The following is a 21677-nucleotide window of genomic DNA, read 5'->3' as shown; positions in this document are numbered from 1 at the left end:
AAGAAGGTATGTAGACTTGTTAAGTCTCTTTACGGACTAAAACAAGCACCCAAACAATGGCATGCGAAATTTGACCAAACAATGTTGTCAAATGGTTTTAAGATAAATGAATGTGATAAATGCGTGTACATTAAAAATGTTCCAAATCATATAGTCATTGTTTGCCTATATGTGGATGATATGTTGATAATGAGTAATGACATTGCCAACATAAATGCTACTAAGCGTATGCTCAATAGCAAGTTTGATATGAAAGACTTGGGAGTTGCTGATTTAATTCTGGGAATTAAGATCAATAAGACTCCTCAAGGTCTAGCATTGTCACAATCTCATTATATTAAGACAGTACTTGAAAAATTCAAGCACTTGGGCTTTAAAGTTGCAAAGACTCCAATTGACGTGAATCTTGCATTAGCAAAGAACAAAGGCCAAAGCATATCACAATTGAATTATGCTCGTGTATTGGGATGCTTAATGTATATCATGAATTGTACACGACCAGATATAGCTTGTGCTATAAGTAAACTGAGTCGATATACGAGCAATCCAGGCCAATCTCATTGGATGGCAATGAAACGAGTTTTGGGATATTTAGAACATACCCAGAACTTTGAATTGCACTACAGTAATTTCATTGGTCTATGCACAAGACACAGCAAACATGTATAACATTGACAATCTTTTACCAATCTAAGGATAGCAAAATTTTCTACAAATCAGAAATTTCGCTAAGGATGTTCAAGATTTAAAAATATGTATAAAAAGTAAATTTTAACCTATATAAGCACTATAATTTTTAGACGAAATAAGTTTAACTGACCACCACCCTTTACTATAGATGGCTACGCCACTAATAGGAGACATGGAAGCGTAAACTAATAAGAAAGAACAATTCCATGATACAAACAATACTTGTTCTCCTTAAATTTATTTCCATATCTTAGGCTTGTGATTTGTGAATGGTAATACACATACATATACTGCTAATAAGCAGCAGCAGCAACACAGGGTAAGCCAGAGGAATAAACTGTTTGTCATCACAGCTCATTCAGATAGCTATATCAAGACCAGTATTTAGAGGTCAAAGATATGGTCTGCACCATCTTCATGATCTTAGACTACTTCAAGTAAAATATAAAAAAAAGACAACTCAGTGCACAAAACATCCGGCTTTACTTAAAAAAAGGCATTACTACATCTTGACTTAAAGAGAATTCACACTATGAGGCTCTGTATTTCTGATTACAAAACAACACTAGCAATATTCATTAAAAAGATATATTTGCATACTATTAGAAACCTAAATCGTACCAAGAAAGAACAACTGGAATTGATTATGAAAAGGTTAAAATTCAAAAAATAATCACCTGTTAGAGAAGATTACAATGAAAGAGAAAAAATGATTCCTTAAACTATGTCTTGATAAGGCAGAAACAATAAATAAACCCAAAAGACTTAAGCTTCTTTTCATCTAAAATGCATGTAATGGAGGTAAGTGCAATCCCCTTTTGATATCAGAATGACGGTATAACCCAAGTTGGGGGGCAAATAGGACTAAGTGAAATGGCAGGATAAAAAGATCGATTTTTTCCATCTACAAGATTGTAAGTCCCCATATCTCTACCACCGCCTCCTTCGAGTCGGGAAAATAACTCCCTCCAACTATCAGTAAAAAAAATGTTATTAGGCATCACTCCTAAAAACTTAGAAGTGTCAATAGAAATAATTGATGCATTACATCCCAAAAAAAATGGCTCTATGTCCCAAGATTTTAATCTCTTTTACTTCTTTATTGATTACATCTCGTATGTTAGGGAAGGATTAGCAGATAACACAGCTCTTTCGATGGTCACAAAATTTGGTTCCCGATCTCTCAAGTTATTACATGGAGGAAGTTGGATTTGAGTGCGAGAGAAAGGGTGCAACAATGTCATCTCTCCGATACCTGTATATTGCACGGTACAAAGCCATCCTTGCGTTGAAAAACACACTCGCCCTTTAGCTTCTGGGAGAAAGACTCTACGTGAAATTTTCTTCTTTGAAAGAGAGTAAAATTCTCGGTAATCGTCCTCTTCATTAGAGGACAACATAAGAAACGGAACTTGGGGAGATGATGCATCAAAATTTTCTTTGGTAGCTACGCTTCGCCATGATTTACAAACAACACCAAATGCAATGAAATCCTCGAATACTGTAACATGCTTCCCTATTGTAACAAGTAGGTCGTAAGGAAGTTCCGACCAGTTCATTGTTACTTTCATGGCACGGGAAAAGGGTGAAGAGAATAATGAATTTGTATTTGAGGACATTTATATAGGCGCTTAATATAATCCCGTTTGGACAAGAATTGGGAATCCAAAATAACAGGATTTATCCATATGTCAGACCCAGTTCAAGTTGCTTTTGGACTAATCTATATTATATATTATATATTATATTAAAAAGAGGATAGTAAAGCATGACAAGTGGCATATTGAGAAAAAGTAACTTGGCACTTTTAAAACAAATTTAAATAGATTTTATGTCAAAATCTAATATAGATTAACAAGATTATGAGAAAATCTAATCTAAATTGTTCAAGAAATGTTTCTATAATAAAAGTTCTGTTTAAGGAATATTCTCCCTTTAATTTTGGCCAAGTGATAAATGAAAGGAGTGAATTTGGACTGATTTTCGTTCATGATACATTTCCTAACTCAAGGTTTAGTTTATGTGATATTATCCCTTTAATTTAGATGCTTATTTAATAATAAAATATTTAGTTTGATTGATATGATATATATATTCAGAATCATTATTTATCTATATTTATATTTTAAAATTTTGTTTTAATAAGAGAATGGTAATTTACAATATGGTTAAACCGAGTAACATATTAAGAGTAAGACACATAGAAAAATTAGGATAAAACTGATAAAAATTGCAATGAAATTTTTTGAATTAATAAATTATATTTATGTATCTATATCAATATTTTTTTATACATAAATTAAGAGGATAGTTTATAATGTGGTGAAATCAAGTGGCAAACTAATAAGAAGTTATTTGGCAATTTTAGGATAAAATTAACAATTAATACTTAGAAAAAAACATTATTAATGGAAGTAATTAATATCAACTCTATCCTAAATTTAACGTAAATCTTCTATCTCCTTTTTTTTTTTTTTGGTTTATTTTGTTTTTCATTTTCAGCTTTCATGCCTTATGATAAGCTATTATATACCAGACTTAAGAAAGTTAAAATAAATAATCATAATACCGAACTTTACATTGATAGATTACTAAGAAATGTCATATTGTGGATAATGCCACGTAACTAAAGTCTAATAGATAAAATCAAAAAACAAATTTAAGAAAATAAATAAATTCGAGATAAATAAAATAAATATGTAATACTTAAAAATATTATTGATTAATTGAAATAATTTAAGAATTTAGAGCACTAGTTTAAACATAAAATAAATATTTATGCAAGATCAAACATTTACATATCTATTTATATTATATTTGGATAATGATATTAAATGAAGTTACAAGTTAATAAAAACCACATGAAAATGTGATAATACTATATATTAGACTTTAAATATATACTTTGAAATATATCCAAAATAATAAACTAATATATATATATATATATATATATATATATATATATATATATTATTAAAAAGAGAGGAAAAAACTCTCTCCTTAAGCCAAGTGGCAGTCTAGAAAAATGCCACATGGCATAAATAGTTAATAATTAGTTATTGGTTATTATTTTTGAATTTAAATATCTATAAAATAATAAAATAAAATATTTTATAATATAATAAAATAAAAATATTTTATAATAAAATATTATATATATATATATATATATATATATATATATATATATATATATATATAATAAACAATATAGATACATTTTACAAAATAATAAAAGAATATATATTTTGGACGAAGTAAAAAATAGAAAAAATTAAAACATTATATTGAATAAAATAGAAGAAAAGTCTAATTTCATATAATGTAGAAAGCAAATAATGAAAATATTGATACATTTTATAAAAAATACAATATATTATTTAAAAGGGAAGAAAAATCCTCTTCTTAAGCCAAGTGGCAGCCTAGAAAAAAGTCACATGGCATAAGTAGTTAATAATTAGTTATTGGTTATTATTTTTAAAATTAAATATCTATAAAATAATAAAATAAAATATTTTATAATAAAAATTAAAAATTAAAAATTAAAAAACAAATTGTTATATATATATATATATATATATATATATATAATTTTATATTTAAAAGGAGAAGTAAAATAATTATATGATGCTAAGTGGCATAACCATAAGATGACAAGTAAAAAGTATAGATACATTTTACAAAATAATAAAAGAATATATATTTTGGACAAAGTAAAAATATAAAAAATAAAACTTTATATTGAATAAAATAGAATAAAAGTCTAATTTCATATAACGTACAAAGAAAATAATGAAAATATTGATACATTTTATACAAAATAATGAAAGAACATATATTATTGAATGCTCCAACAAATTTGGAGATTCAGAAATTATTTAAGAAAAAAAAAGATTAAAAAAACAAAACACAAAGAAATTAACTACCTAAAATTAAAATAAAAAAAACACGGGTGAGGGTTGATTTTGGTTAGTTAATTTCTTTGTTTCTTTTTTCTTAAATCATTTTTTTTTATAACTAATTTTTTCTTTTTTCGTTTTTCTTTTTAAAAATAAAAATATATATTTATTCATTAAAATTCAGACAATATTATTGAGAATATTAGAACAAAATATAAAATAAAAAAATTATTTCAAGAGTAATAAAATATATATTTTCTATTATATTACAAAAAGAGAGCAGCGGATAAAACTATTAAACAAAGCAATCTGCTAATAAATCTTTTTATTACCAATACAATTATACTAAACATTAGATAATATAATAAATAAAATACCGAGCAAAAAGTTATTCGATAAATATATATGCACCTTTAATTTAATAAAGATTTATTCATTAAAATTCAGATAAACAAATATTAAAGAAAGTAATACGCTAATAAAAATTTATATTAACAATCTATATATCTATATATTATTAAAAGCCAAGAAAAAAGGCACAACATTAGGCCAAGTGGCAGCCTAGAATTAATATTTAATTAATATTTAATTTAATCAATATTTTAATATTGATCGCGCATTGCGCGGGCACGACTACTAGTTCTACTTTAAATGAATATTGGGGTAACAATAAAATATGACATCGTCGTAAGTAATTGGAAATACTTAACGTTGGTAAGTCTAAAAATAAATGGGAGAGAATTTTTAAAGCTTCTACCCGCCTGTTTGGCTAAGGTGCAAATTAAAAATCAGCTTATTTTTTAGAATTGTGTTTTTTTCAAAACTGCTTTTAAAAGTATTTTTGGTGAAAAGTAATTTGTGTTTAGCTAATTAATTTAAAAAGTACTTCTGAACAGCAATTAATATTTGGCCAAGTTTTTAAAAACTGCTTTTAAGTTTATTTTTCTCAAAAGTACTTTTAGAAAGAATCTATTTTTTTTGGATTTCATCAAAACTATTTCTACTTCTCCTCAAAAATATTTTTTCTTTCTTCTAAAAGTTTGGCCAAACACTTCAACTTTTAAAAAAAAATTATTTATAAGATGGATAAACTTGGCCTAATAGGCTATACTTCCAGTATTGCCGGGTTAGGCTTAAAAATCAGAAAAGGTCAATCACAAATTCACGACCACCAGAAAAAATCATGAGAAAAAATTGACGTAAAAGAATAACTTGACAATCGAAAAAGTAAAGTGCCTGTTGAGTACGCTTTTTCTAAAATTATTACTCCACTTGATTGACATTGATGTTTTCTTGTTAAAATTGTTGGTTTATTGGCATATTTTGAGAAATGACTTGAAATATGTTTATTATTTAGAGTTAGATAAAAAAATTTATTTTTAATATAAAGTTGGAGGAAGAAAATATTTTTCATCTCATCTTTTAATAACTAGCAAGTGATATACATAAAGACTAGTAGTTACAAAAATTAGGAACCATTGCTAATAATGTCTTTTTGTTATAAAATAAAAGCAATTTAGTAAAACATGAAAACATATTATGAAATAAAAGTAATTTAGCAAAACATGAACAAGAAATAGAGACAAAGAGAAGGAAGAGATTTTCTTCTTCAATTGTGTGTATTTTCTTATCTATTACAAGGCCTTTATATATGCATGAAAAGTGAAGAAAAATATGTCATTAAGCATAGAAATATGTCATTAAGCATTTGAGAAGATCACGGAGGAAGAGTAGACATCCACCATAATTTGATTTTTCTTATAACACTCCCCCTTGGATGTCCATAGATAATGTGCCTCGTTAAAACTTTATTAGGAAAAAACCCTATTGGAAAAAATCCTAGTGAAAGAAAAAGAGTACACATGTTTAGAAATACGCCTTTTGGTTGCCTCGTTAAAAACCTTGCAAGGAAAACCCAGTGGGACAAAACCTTGCAAGGGAAAAAGAGTACAACGCGTATTAACTCCCCCTGATGAGAGCATCAATTCACATCCTTGAGCCTTCACATCCCAATCTTGTACACTAGTTTCTTGAAGGTTGACGTCGGTAGAGATTTGGTGAACAGATCAGCCATATTATCACTTGAACGGATCTGTTGCACATTAATATCACCATTCTTTTGAAGATCATGTGTGAAAAATAACTTTGGTGAAATTTGCTTTGTCCTATCTCCTTTATGAATCCTCCCTTCAATTGGGATATGCATACTACATTGTCTTCATACAAAATTGTGGGTAGTTTGTCACACTTCAAACCACATTTGTCTCGAAAAGATGTATTATAGACCTCAACCATACACATTCTCGACTTGCTTCATAAATAGCAATTATTTCAGCATGATTAAATGAAGTAACTATGATTGATTGCTTAGTCGACCGCCAAGATATGACAGTGTCTCCATATGTAAACACATAGCCTGTTTGAGATCGAGCCTTGTGTGGGTCATATAAATATCCAATATCGGCATAACCAACAAAGATCGGAACTGCAATCATTGCCATAAAATAATCCCATATCAATAGTCTCTTTTAGATACCACAATATGTGTTTGATTCCATTCCAATGTCTCCTTGTAGGAGCATAGCTATATCTTGTTAAGATATTAACTGAAAAAGTTATGTCAGACCTTGTAATGTTAGAAAGATACATTAGTACACCAATTGCACTAAGATATGGTACTTCGGGACCAAGAAGCTCTTCATTATTTTCATGAGGTCGGAATGGATGTGCTTTATCCATATATAATCGCCTTAAAATTATTTTAGTGTATGCTGGTTGATGGATAAAAATTTCATCTTTCATATACTTAATTTGTAAACCAAGACAAAATTTTGTCTTTCCAAGATCTTTCATTTCAGATTCTTTCTTTAATTAGTCTACTACTTTTGGAAGCTCCATAGGAGTTCCAATGATATTTAAATCATCAACATACACTGTGATTATAACAAATTTAGATCCAGATCTTTTTATAAAGACATAAGGACAAATTGAATCATTCTTGTACCCTTCTTTCAACAGGTACTCACTCAGGCGATTATATCACCTGCGCCCTGATTGTTTCAATCCGTATAAGGATTTTTGAAGCTTTATTTAATAAATTTCTTGAAAACCTTAATATGCTTCAGAACAATTTAAATCCTTCAATGATTTCCATTACACGCATATCACGTTTTTCTTGTATTGCCAGATTAAAATCTGAAATGGCGACATCCACCACAGGAGAACATGTCTCTATATAATCAATGCCAGGATATTTATAAATTTTCTTGTGACACAAGTCGTCTTTATGTTTATAGACTTGACCTTTATTTTCGCACAAGAACACATTTATACCTCCACTGGCTTTATACTTTCAGATGTTGGAACTATCCGTCCAACTTCATATTTTTTCAGGTGAAATTAATTTTCATTGTATATTTTTTATTTGGCCAATTATTTATCTATCCAAATTTCATGACAGATTTGAGCTCATGATCCTCGTCAATATTAATAATATTGAGCGCTATATTATATTAACAATATCGTCAACGATCATTTTATATCGGTTCTATTATTACCCAATAAAGACATAACTTATTGAGATTTCTTTATCTTATTATCTTCAGGTACCTGAGCCTCTCCTATGAGATCTTATAAAGTGTTATGTCGTGGTGCTCTTCTAGAGCATTTGCCTCCTTATTATGACCATCTTGAACATTTGCTCCTCTCCTTCTTCAAGGAGTTTTATCTTTGGAACCGATTAGTCTATTATGCTTCATGCATGCCATAGACTCTATTCATTATGAACTTTATTTTATTTGGAGCATTAGCAGTTGAATATGATATTTAGTTTTGGGTCAGCAAATACGCCTCGTAATATTTTGTAAATGAATTATCACTTGAACTTCAAGTTCACATTTTCTCGTATGAGGATCTAGATGTACTCATAATAATTCATTACATGCATTACTTTTTCAGCTGCCCATTTTTTTCCCCTACTGTTGGGATCACCAACAAATATCACTAGCCTTATTTGGGGATCCATCTTTGTGCATTGTGGTGGAACAATTAAATCATATAGCACATTCATATTTCTAGATGAAAATTATTTGGTTTCTGACCCTGAACCGATTGTGATAGGGAGAACTTATCATAACTTAGCTAGATGCGTACAAGTGCTGTTGTATATTAAATAATACATCACATACCAAATTTTATTTTGGCAATTTTGTTCTCATAACCAATGGTTTAGATATAATTGTAGGCATACAATTTCTGCTAAACCAACTTGGATTTAAACTAGTATTATCAAGATAAATCATCATAATTTATATTCTGGAACTGTGCTCTAATAATTTGAGCAATCAATCTTGCAAAAGCCAAACTGTAAGTTGATAACAAAAGCACATGTGACCATAGAATAGATGCATCTATTAAAATTATATAATAGTAAACGGTCCACATGGAAGGTGACTGAGCCTATATATTTATCACCTTTTATTCGTTCCATAAATCAAGGAATTCAATCCCAACTTTAACTGGTATATCATGAAAATAAGCAGCAGAAGAGAATTCTTGAAGAATCTTATATTTCTTCAATATATGCCAATGTAATTCTCAATTAATTTTTCGCATCATAATTGAACCGAGATGGTCAACCGGTCATGCCAACTAATATTTATTTCAGTAAACCTCTAGTTTACTTGTGGCTTGTGATTGCATCATCATGCTTATACTAGTGTAGTACAAATAGAAGAAAAGTAAGGTAATATTTTATATTTACCCGGTATGATTATAGTAATATAAATATATTCAATCTTCTTTTCATTTATAGTCTCAATATGCCAACCACTTTGGCTAATATATTCGTAAATTAAAATATTTCTTTTGAGACTTACTACAAGATTAATATCATGAACAATTTTATTCATTCGGGTAGTAACAAATTAGTTCTTTCAAATCTCTTAACTGCTTTTGTACTACAAGATCTTTTGTCACACCATCCATATAATGAATGTCTCCTTCAGAAAGAGAATCATATCATAATAATTGTCATGTTTAAAATCATCATAAGCAAAATAATTTCTTGCTTTAATTTTTCTATTAATAACTTTCATAAGGCTTGACAAAATATTTGGCGTATCACATGTATGCGACCAATGATATATTCATGTAACTACACAATAATATTCATTATCTTTCTTTGTCTCAAACCTCCCTTAGAGGTGAGTTGTAGTATTTATCAAACCATGCACAAGTACATTATTATGCATAATCTTTATCACATATATATTTTCACATTCACTTTCAGGAATGAGTATGCATTCTCAATGTTTATCACAAGTCACAATCTCTTCAAATAATGGAGTATAATCATACAATGTACTTTTTTTTAATACCCATTTGATGGTAAACATTGTCTTGTTCTCCTTTTTTATAATTACCATAGTGATAACTATTATTATTTTGGCTTTTCGCACGCCCACATTCATTTTTCAACCACTTGTCTTTATTTAGACTTATCATGCACTGCTATCACATTCACTTCAAGAATGGAGCAAATCAAGTGGGACAAGCTTCATGCTTTTTCATGAAAAATATTTTCTTTATAGTTATTATTATTATTATCAATATGGTGCATTAGGACTCAAACCCAATGCCTTACCCATATAAAGGCATGCTAGGTCATAATGCTTTGGAACTTGAATCCAACGTCTTTTCATCAACATAGTGTGTTGGGACTTGAACACATCGTCTTACCCTCAATCTTTGGCATAATAGGCCAAAATTCACTAGGACTCGCACTCGAGCCTTTAAAATATTATTACTTCATAATTATAAGCATAAGTAAATTAACTTTCAAGAAGACATATATAACTATTTCAATCTTGAAACAGTTCCTCTGCAACAAAAATGCTAGTTAGGATATATGCCTTTTTTTTTAAATGATACAATCACTTTTATATTTTAATAAATTAATTAGGGGAAAGGTGTAGATAACCTATAACCACTTATATTTCAAAGACTATAAGAACTTCACCAAAAAAATTCAATACGGAGGAATGAGCCTTATGTTTCCAGCAAAAATATTTAAGGCTTAATGCATAACTGTGACTATTATAAATTATAACTATAATGAGTTTATATTGATTATATATTCCAATGCCAAATTTGCAAGGTACTGTAAAATTACCTACATATTTGATAATTTTGCTTTCAATGAAATACATCATGTGATGGTAAAAATATTATTACTAAATTACCTTAATAATTATCTATCATAGTATGTAAAAGGTGAGAACATATATATATGTTGGAATATTATATTTGTCCTATAAGAGATATAGCAAATAAAGACATACCTTTCTAGTTCTTTATTTCAGTAGATACAATTGAAAAAAATATTTTAACTAAATACTGCACATAAAATTAATGCAAAGATATAAAAGTATGAATGGGTTTAGATGGATGTAAAACTTATCTTTGTATTATCATCCAAGACATTTTTCATTGTACTTGATCTCATTGTCTGCTTATAATTTACATAGTCTTGACGTAGAAGATCATGAAATGAGTAATTCGTGCTGATAACGTGTTATAAAATAAAAGCAATTTAGTAAAACATGAAGACATGTTATGAAATAAAAGCAATTTAGTAAAACATGAAGACATGAACAAGAAATAGAGATAGAGAGAAGGAAGAGATTTTCTTCTTCAATTGTGTGTATTTTCTTATCTATTACAAGGCCTTTATATAGGCATGAAAAGTGAAGAAAAATATGTCATTAAGCATAAAAATATGTCATTGAATATGTTATTAAGCATTTGAGAAAATCATGGAGGAAGAGTAGACATCCATCGTAATTTAATTTTTCTTATAATACTTTTAACTTTCTTTTCTATTTTGACAGGGAGAAATAGTAACGTGATTTAGAATATAGAAAAGGAAATTATATGACGAGATGAAGCACAAATCTTCGTCGGCAACCGTCCTTTTCAAGTTAGGAGTACAATTTTTGTTCTTTGTTTACCTTCCTTTTCGTTTTGTTGGATAAAAATTGGAAAAATAAATAAATTCAAGCTTTGACTTTTTTCATCCTTTTTTTATTTCTAATTTTCAGAGAGTGCAATTTGCCAAACATCGAGAAGGAATGCTTAGAGTGAAAACTTTGCTCTGGGTTTGCCTTTAGTATGATCTAAAAGTAACTATTTCTTATAAAAAAAAATCGAATTACGGTGGATGACTACTCTTTCTCCATAATCTTCTCAAATGATTAATGACATATTTCTATGTTTAATGACATATTCAATGACATATTTTTTTTTTTACTTTTCATGCTTATATAAATGTCTTGTAATAAATAGGAAAATACACACAATTGAAGAAGAAATAATAATCTCTCATCTCTTTCTCTCTATATCTCTTAGCTTATTTTCCCTTGTTCTATATTGTTACTTTAAGCTATATTTCATAACACTATTTACATTGTGAGGCACTATTAATCCAACATCAATGATATTGTCTACTTCTATGTAGCTTGAACGGACAACGGCAAAGTCAGAATTTTAATTAAAAAAATTAAAATATAAAGAAATAGACCCACAAATAATCCAAGGGAATTAGTAATCTAATTATCCAATATAATTTTTAGACGAAAGGGAAATCCCTTAGATAAGGCTCCGCTACTGTGTACAATTTTACAACGCATAACTAAAATTTAAAACTTGTTTCCTTACCTACCACACATTTCTTTCGTAATTTGCCCATGTGAATTTACTTATGGTATTACGTTGGTGTAAATTAGAAGTTACACTAACAAAAAGAAAAATAATATTGTAGTTTCTTTAATATAAAATGATGGCCGATTGTCTTATCATTGCCAAACAAGGGCCAAAATATAAAAAAGAAAAAAAAGTTTGATGGAGTTATAGTATAAATAAAAGACTTCTCGGTTCTCCATTTCCGCCTTAAAATTCAAGTAACTACCAAGCAACTTCCATTTTGTCTTTTTTCATCCCTTTTGCTTCAATTCATACGCTTCCCCTGTATTTTTATATAGGTATATAAGTGCAAGCCCTTATACACTGTAAAAAGTACACTCTATATACCAGTTAAATCAAGTGTATATGTCAGACAACCATATCCGGCGAAGATTTCCGGTAAGCCGGAGAACTAGGAGCAGAGCACCAAAACCGTCGCCATCGGGTCATCGGAAGTATACGCCTGTGCCGGTGAAGCGCCGATCGTCGAAGCAGCATAGTAGGTATAAAAACTATAAGACACTAGAGAGATGTAAATCAGAGCCTTGTATTTTGAAAATTGGAGTCGTTGACTTTGACGATGATCTCGGCCGGGATGCGACGGCGCCGTCGATGGAAATCCTTTTCCGGCCACAAACTTGTTCGGACATATTCTTGTCTCCTGATTATCATAGTTCTGGATCTCCGCAGAGTTTTCAGGTACTTTTTTCTTCCCGGAAATGTTGGTAAAGGTATTTTCGTTGTTCGGTATATCAAAGGACTGTTTGTTTGCTTGCTATTCGTATTACTTGTTTGCTACATATGTTTGTCTATATTCACACTAGTTGAGTTTAGCTTAGAAAATGATAAATAAATAAAAACTAATTTAGAAGTGGTTATAGTTACCTGCATAAAAAGATAATATTATCATTAGTGTAGCACTTGTTACAATCTATTTAATGGTAACAAAATTAGTAAATTCATCATTACCTGAGTAATTATTGTTTGGATTGGTATTCAACTATTTAGTTAACCATACCCCAAGTAAACTTGGATTTGGTGCAATGAATTAATGGGATAAGATTATTGCTTTAACTTATGAAACTAAAGCAACACACAATTACGGATAAAATATCCGACCTTTTATTATTCTTGAAGAATATACAAAAGACTCTGCTCACAACTAGTCTTCTCATATAATTTATATTTTGTGTCGAAAATAATGACTTCAGTTGAACTCATTGAATATGACATATGGCTTCGTCTGCTTCTATTCTCAAGCGAGTCTTACGAAGTAGGCCAAGCACTCTTGTGAACCCCAACGGCATATGTATCACTATACTTATGGGTTCAATTGAACCCACAACTTTTAAGGTAGAGTATAAATTTATGCGTAAAAATTTATTAAAATTGTAAGTAATTGTGAGTATGAACTCATAACTTTAAAAATATGATGGGTTCAATTTTAAAAAACCTTAAATATTAAACCGATAAAATTTAAATTCTGGATCCGTGTCTCCGGTAAAACCTCGGCGTACTTGCTACCTTTCTTGATGTCTAATATATGTAAAATATTTGTGCTGTAGGGGTACAAGAAGGAGGCAAAAGTTGTGGTTAATGTGACAGTTGAAGGCAGTCCAGGACCAGTCCGAACCATGGTCAAGTTGGGATCCAGTGTTGACGAGACAATAAGACTTGTCATAGACAAGTATAGTGAAGAAGGCCGTACTCCTCGTCTCGATAAAATTAATGTTGACTCATCATTTCAGCTGTACCAATCTTACTTCAGTCTTCAAAGTAAGTCTTAATTACCTTAATTTTACTATAGACAAATTTTGGAGATATATTGTGTGATCTGGAAACCAATTACACTCTCCAAATCCTTGTTGGTTTGTATATATGTTATGCATTTGTACACATAGATTTGGCATCTCATGGAGTTAGTTGATTCTGTATTCTTTCAGCTGCATCTTATTTTTGTACGCGTAACCGAACATGTATTAATAAATCTTAGAGAATGAAAATTTCAGCAAATCTCTTGCCGCTCTCAAGATTTGAAGGACAATATTCTCTATCGGCCTAATTAAATTTTGGCAATATATAGGATGAGTTTTGTAACTTAAATAATGATGCTTAGGAGTAGTCGTGCTAAAATGGATAAAAGAAAATAGTTATCCACCCATATTATCCATTAAAAAATAGGTTGGATAATGAACTTTTTAAAAACGGGTTGAATATGGATAAGAACCATATGATCCACGTAGAAAATAGATAACCGATGGATAACTAAAGAGGTTTAACTTTTACATTTGTAAAGCCTCAAATTTGGGGTTTCTCAAGTTTGGGAGACTAGAAATTCTCGCCCAAAAGTGATCATATTCAATAAGTCATGGATAATATGGATATCTATATTATATGTCGGTTAGCCCATTTTTTATCTATATGAAATATGGGTCGAGTCAGATAATTTATCCGTTTTGTATTTACCTTTTTTCGACTCGTTCCATATCCGACCTGACTCTCCCGCTTGCCACCCCTACTTAGGAGTAATATTTAACGTACCTAATGTCATGACTGGTATATATTTAAAATTAATCTTGGCGTATAAGCCCTTTCTTTGTTGAAAGGTCATTCTTCTGTTCTTGATGAAAGGTTGGCTTATGATACTTAGAAAATTTATCTCTGGCTCACATATTCATTAATTAATGACGGCCTTATAGATTATCTTGTGATATTGACGAGTTAGTAAAAGATAATGTTTGAATAACAAGTTGCCTATTTGTCCTGTCAGGAATTGTCATGCTATATGTTAAAATTAAGAATGGTGTAGCTATTCCTAAATTTCAGCTAGTGATTTATCTTTTTCTTTCAAAAGAAAATATATGTAATAGATTAGATTTTAAGTTTTATGCACGGAGAGTGTGAAACACATTAAAATCTAATTCCATGTAAATCTATATAAAAATCATTGTCTAGTAAGCTAAAAAAGAAAAGTAACCTACTAAAATTAGTTGAATTATACTGATAGTATAAACATTCTTTATATTATAATTTTCCTTTTGTTTTATTTTCTTTTTCACTTTTTCTTTCTTATTTGATAATTTTCTATTCATTGATTTAGGCTTGAGTAATACAGATGTGATTGGAGATGTTGGAAGCAGAAGTTTTTATCTTCGAAAAAGTAATAGTAATGGAAGTAATGCAAGTAACGGAGAAATGGCATCAGAGATTGCTCTGGTTAAGGCAAATTCCCATCCACTCGTTGTTCCCCTTGGATTCTTTGGTCGCAAGATAAATAAAATAATTAGAAGATCATGTAAGCTATGGAAAATCCTTGGCTGCATGCAGTGTTCGGGATGATTCGATATTACAGCAGAGATAAATCCAGAATTTTATATTAGTGCTTGACTTATACCTACTACTATTCTATGATAGAGTAGCATGAGTATTAGATTTGCTAAACTTAAAAGAATTCTAATATAAAATGTTATGAGAAAAGATGGACAATTTAACGTGTACTCCGGATTTAGTCAAGGTGCACCAAGTTTGTCCGAACACCCGTGTACCACTACAGTTATTAAAGAAACACGTGTATAACGCATACGGAACACAAATAGGCCGAAGTATAAAATAGAGCTTGAATGTCAGCTACCAATGTCTACGTAAACTTTAGTCTCCATAATCTTAGTTTAAAGATTGAGTTGTCTCTAGACGAGTTTCAATTTTACCTTTTCAAATATCGGGTACAAGTGAAACTTTTTTGACATTAACTTTATTTATTTTATTTTTTATTTTTTTGAAAGAGGATGCAAGGACTTCCCAAGTCATTTCCTAGTACTACTCTCATCACTCTCGCCCAAACACGCTTAAACTTTATTTAGTTTAATTTATTTCATTTTACATTCAAGTAGTCTAAAATATCTTTGTTTAAAAATCTGGTGGTCCAGGTTAGGTTGGATAGTTAATGGGCGTCCATCGCTAATTATAACATTTGTAAATGAAGGCCAGGAAAAAAACAGGGATTAGCTGTAAACTTTACTACTACACAGCACTTAACTGTATTCAAGATTTTAAGTGTGAAACAGATCTTTATCGGAAAAATTACTAGTCAATTATTTCAACAATTTGAAAAGTTTAAGAGCAAGTAATAATTTAGCAAAACTTGAGGGGACAGAAGTAGAGTGCAGCAGCACCAGCTATTTCCGAGAAATTTCGCGGCCCTCAACATAGTACAAATCCATCAACTAAAATGATTCCATATGGCCATATATCTGCCAAATTTCATTATCACCAAACCCCTCCATTTCTTACGTAATATACACTATCCGTCCAAACACAAACACATCTCTACAATTCCAGAACCTCGTACTAATATATAGTTTATGTCTTTATGGTATTAATTCTATCAACTGAATTATCTATCTTCAATCCATCGCTTTATTTAAGAAAAAAAATGGCGTCGTCCCTATCTCCAGTAAAGCGTCGTGCTAGCACAGTGCACGGCGGCAGAGCGGCGCCAAGACTCGCGGTCGCACATACAAATCCGGCCGTTATAGATGTTCGGGCCGGAAATGTGACGACGACGAGCAGTGCTCGTGAGAAGCAACACAAGTTAACGAAACTGTTGCTGAATGTGAATATTCAGAATAGTTTGGGACCGGTGCATGTGGTGATATCGCCGGAGAACACCGTCGGAGATTTGATAACGGCCGCGATTGAGATTTACGTTAAGGAGAAGCGGCGGCCATTGTTGATTAGTAGTGATCCTCGGTGTTACGAGCTTCATTACTCCCAGTTTAGTTTGGAGAGTAAGTTTCAGCCACCCATAATATATTGGTAGTATTACTTTTAAAGTGAACGTTACTTCTATATATTATCAGTGTAAATTTTTGACAAGTGAAATCAATAACCTGTAAATTAAAAAAAAATTACACTATTAATATATGCAAGTAAAATACTACTTCTTAAGGTTGATTATAATTAAATTGAATCTTGTACTCCAACAAAAAATAAGTATGCACGATGCATTCATCCTACATACAAAAATAAGTATGTACGATGTATACAAAAAGAGTGCACTTGATTGTCCTAATAATTTGGATCCTCCGTATGCAATATTAATAGTTTGGAAGCGAGCCATCTTATTATTTCTTCCGTTCACTTCTACTTATCAACTATACTAAAAATATATTTTTATTTTAATTATCCGCTATACTAAATTAAGAAAAAAGCAATATTTTATTTCTTATTTTACCCCGATCATTAAATACTCATTTTCAAAATTATTTCTCTAAGACTTTTGAAATACGTAAAATACATACTACAATTATTATTTTTTAAGGGACATAAAAAGTTAAAAGTAGACAAGTTAAGTGGAGTTGTTATTAACAGAAATGATTAACAATTAAACTATTGACATTTAATTTGGACGAAAGCAACGAATACAGTTGTTATCAGGATTAGTTTCAAAGTTTTTGGGGTTTTGCACTTGTGCATCGTATTCCATGTATGTGTCCGACTGTTTTCCCTGCAGCTAACGTGTAATGAAGACAATCTTTTGCACGTGTCAAAATTGGATAGCCACATGGTTACGTGCGATATATTTTCTTCGTTTAAAGATCTCGGTCGATTTTGTTTAAGAATTGAGTGTTATTTGTGCTTTAGTTTAACTCTATTTGACATAACTAAACTATTAAGGCGTATAGCTTAATTAGTTAAACATGACCTCAAACAATCATGGTTTGGTAAAAATTTACTTGCATCGAGTATTTATATCAACACATATTAAACATACGATGGGTAGGTGATTTAACATAATGAAAATAAAGTCAGACATCTCTATAACGATATCCCTATATAACAGTCATTCACTATAAAAGTTATGTTTTTTTTGGAATTGATCTTTATGTTATGTTATGATATATATATTCTCTATAACAACAGTACTTCACTATAGTAGCCAAAAAATATCGGAATGAATGAGGTTGTTATAAAGAGGTTTGACTGTATATAATTAACCATAATTAGGTGAGAAAAAATTATATGTAAACACATGTCATATATTTATTAATTTTATGTAAACTAATATTAAAATTTAAAAACAAAACGGTATGATTTGCGTAAAAACGTGGCATTTTCTCAAAACTTTTATGCACAAGAAATAACAACAACAACAACAACAACAACTATCCAGTATAATCTCACAAGTGGGGTCTGGGAGGGTAGGATGTACGCAGCCTTACCCCTACCCTGAAATGACTGAGAGATTGTTTCCGATATACCCTCGTTTATACACAAGCTTTGCTCCATATATAAATCTACGAAAATGAAGGTGTCATATAAATGGCAATATGCCAATATTATTAAAACCTTTGATTAGCTATGTTGACATATCGTGTATACGCAGGTCTGAAGACAGAAGAGAAACTGGTGAATTTGGGATCTCGAACTTTCTTTCTTTGTCCAAAACCAAGCAGTGCTGTCAAAGCAAAGGCAACACCAAGATCTCCACTTCGGTTAACAAAGCTCATGGATTTCGTTTTATAACTTTTTCATATTCTAAACTACTACAGTAGCCTTTTTGTTTTTGTTTTTTCATTTGAATGTTGTCACCTTTCTATTATTGTCGAAATTGAATGTGCTAAAACATGCTTGGGCTGAGTTAAAAATTTTCATTTAACTTTCGATCACTTATCAAACATTTTCTTGATATAGTTAATTAGTTTTATGCCAAAAAGAAATTTACAATTGATCTAAAATCAACCTGTCTCACTATTTTATTTCTTTTTTTCGTCCAAAAATTTTGACGGGTCAATTTTAGTTTACTTACTTTTAACAATTTTTAATATGCGAAATACATAAATAGTCAGTTGTCCTCAACTATCACCCACTTCAACTGAGCCCATTTTCAACATTTCAAGTGACTATTAAGTGTATCAAATAAATATCAGACCTAGTCAGCCCGCATTGCGTGTGATACACATTCGAGAATAATTTTAAGAACCAATTAGTATTTGACACGTGGCTAAACAATTAAAAATAAAATTAATAAAAAATCAGAAAACCTAATAAACTAGTAAATTTCAAACAGCCACCACCAGTACCCTATTTCTTTCTTCTCTCATAACTATCCCACCCTCCAATCTTCTTCTTCGATGACCCCTCTCCCCTTCTCCATCGCTTCCCCTTTTTCCTTCTTCAACTTCTCTTCCCTACTTACCTACATATAACAAAATACACAATCTTTTAGTCCAGAAGATAACTTAATTACATAATTATTTGCCTTATTGGTAAGTTGAATCAGATTTTCACATAATTTGGCAGTGCTTCTTTTAAGTACCCATTATGGATAACATCATTGTGCTTCATTTCTTACCGTGCCGCCGCCGATGACACTAAGCAGAACAAGTGAAGCTTCGCTATCAGTTGCTAAAAGTCAATTTAATTGGACCATGAAAAATTTCAAATTGTAGCCTCAAAAGGGAATTAGAGAAGGTCGATTGCCGAAAATGGGATTGAATTATTATGCATGATTAGTGACATTGTTATGGAGTGGTGGCTGTTATTTTTTTTTTTTTTCAAGATTCAAGGAGAAGAGGTGAATTAATGGCGGAAGGTGGAGCGGTGAAAGAGCTACAGATATTCCCGTGTTTAGGTCAAGAAATTTGGTGATGGAGATGAATTGTTTTGGGAGTAAACTGGAACGAAATTGGAAAAATTAAGAAGGCAGTGGGATCCACATTAAAATTATGGCGGGGATGAATTTTTCGGTGAAGAAATTGGAATTAACATGGGGAAATAAAAAATCATGGTGGGACCCACAAAGTTTAATCTAAAAGAATAAGGAGAACACAATAACACAATAAGCTCACGCGCTCAAATTTAGGTGAAACACACTTGATTTGCCATGTCATCCTAAGGTATCTACTAGGCACACTTTTACCAAGCAGAAGGTGTGTAATTGAAAATGGATTCACTTATAGTGTTTGTATCCTAGTTGAGCACAACTTAAAAGGACTATTTATGTATTTCGCTTTTTTAATAATATCACTTATCCTACTGACCCAACTAATATGGATCTGGATCCCCTCTTTTTTAAAATCTCTTCAATTTCAACGGTGCAAGTCTAATTTAATGTAGAATCCTTTACTTAGTTAAAACTAAATATTCCTATAATTTAGCCTTTCCTTAAATGTAGAATCCTTTACTTACGGGTATATTGGGATACGGTACAAAATCAAATACTTTCATGGATTTTTTATTTTTATTATTTTTTCTGAATCAAATCTCCAAATTGTTAAACTTTTTTCTCCCCAAATTTCAAATTCCTTCAAATGAGATATTATTTTCATAGGCATCATAACCTTTTTATTTTCACAGGGACATTTTCATTTTTGTTCTTCCACCTTTTTTGTTTCAGGAAACCAAATAAATATTTTTTTTTGTAGTAGGCAATTGGTTGCATTGATAAATTTTTTTGGTTGAAGTTAATGTGAAGAAGAAATAAATGGTTTAATCTTTTGTTTTTCTTTATTCTCGCGCCAAAGAATCGTTTCCATTGAAAAGAAAATATTTTCCCAATCAAAATAAAATTCCCAGCAAGATTTTCGAATAGTTGATTTCTCTTTCCAATTTTGATACTAACCCAACAAGAGAATGTAGTTCAATCATGGTTTAGTCTAAATAAATTTTGGCCCTTGGATCTAAAAGATGACATATGTCATTAAATTAGACATGCACCGATGGAAATTGAGAGATATTATACCGGAGTTGAGCCAAATCCAACTAATATACCAACTGCAAGGTGGGGATCTGTTGTTATTATTATTATTACATGAAAGTGTACATTTATACAAAACAATTCCAACTAATATACCATCTGTAAAATACAAAACTAACATGTTTGAAACTTCAAGTTAATGGTACAAAACTATAAATCACCAATCAGATTTTTCAAAAGCTTATCATACTCCACTGATGTGAAGCCTAAGATCAAATTACGTGTTGAACTATCTTATCAAGTTTTTTTTTCCTTTTTCTAAACAAATGATACACAATGAAGAATAGTATAATGATGCAGTCTGCCAAAATATTCAAGAATCAGTGAGATGCAACTTGAGCTAGCAAGCTTATCAATGGCGGAAGCTTCGAGAGAGTATTTAGAGGAGTTGAGAAGAAAATGATAACCGCCAATCTTATTATGTCAGCAATCCACTACCTATATATAAGCGGCCAACTAATTAACCAACTAAGATAATTATACAGCAGCTAAGCTACTGACAACTAAACATAACAAACTTCAACTAACTAAGCCACGTGTATATATATATATATATATATATATATATATATATATATATATATATA

General features: G+C 30.5%; 1 protein-coding gene and 2 long non-coding RNA genes across 3 annotated transcripts; 2 read left to right on the top strand and 1 right to left on the bottom strand.

Moving 5' to 3' along the window:
• The first annotated feature begins 12513 nt into the window (after positions 1 to 12513).
• On the top strand, positions 12514 to 15866 carry LOC104086261 (uncharacterized protein At4g22758-like). The gene is made up of 3 exons (XM_009590482.4): positions 12514 to 13031; positions 13898 to 14108; positions 15433 to 15866. The coding sequence occupies exons 1-3, from the start codon at positions 12699 to 12701 to the stop codon at positions 15669 to 15671; spliced, it is 783 nt and encodes a 260-aa protein (XP_009588777.1). The 5' UTR covers positions 12514 to 12698; the 3' UTR covers positions 15672 to 15866.
• A 462-nt stretch (positions 15867 to 16328) lies between these two features.
• Positions 16329 to 18994, top strand: LOC117274205 (uncharacterized). The gene is made up of 2 exons (XR_011410612.1): positions 16329 to 17119; positions 18718 to 18994. It is a non-coding gene; the product is annotated as an uncharacterized lncRNA (long non-coding RNA).
• Positions 18995 to 19323: 329 nt separating this feature from the next.
• On the bottom strand, positions 19324 to 20275 carry LOC117274206 (uncharacterized). Its single transcript, XR_004504301.2, has 2 exons — positions 19687 to 20275; positions 19324 to 19530 (listed from the first exon to the last, which is right to left on the bottom strand). It is a non-coding gene; the product is annotated as an uncharacterized lncRNA (long non-coding RNA).
• Positions 20276 to 21677: the final 1402 nt, after the last annotated feature.

Source organism: Nicotiana tomentosiformis, chromosome 8 (assembly GCF_000390325.3).
Source record: "Nicotiana tomentosiformis chromosome 8, ASM39032v3, whole genome shotgun sequence".
Taxonomy (NCBI): Eukaryota; Viridiplantae; Streptophyta; class Magnoliopsida; order Solanales; family Solanaceae; genus Nicotiana; species Nicotiana tomentosiformis.
Note: the sequence above shows the minus strand (reverse complement) of the source record. Positions and strands in the feature narration are given on the sequence as shown.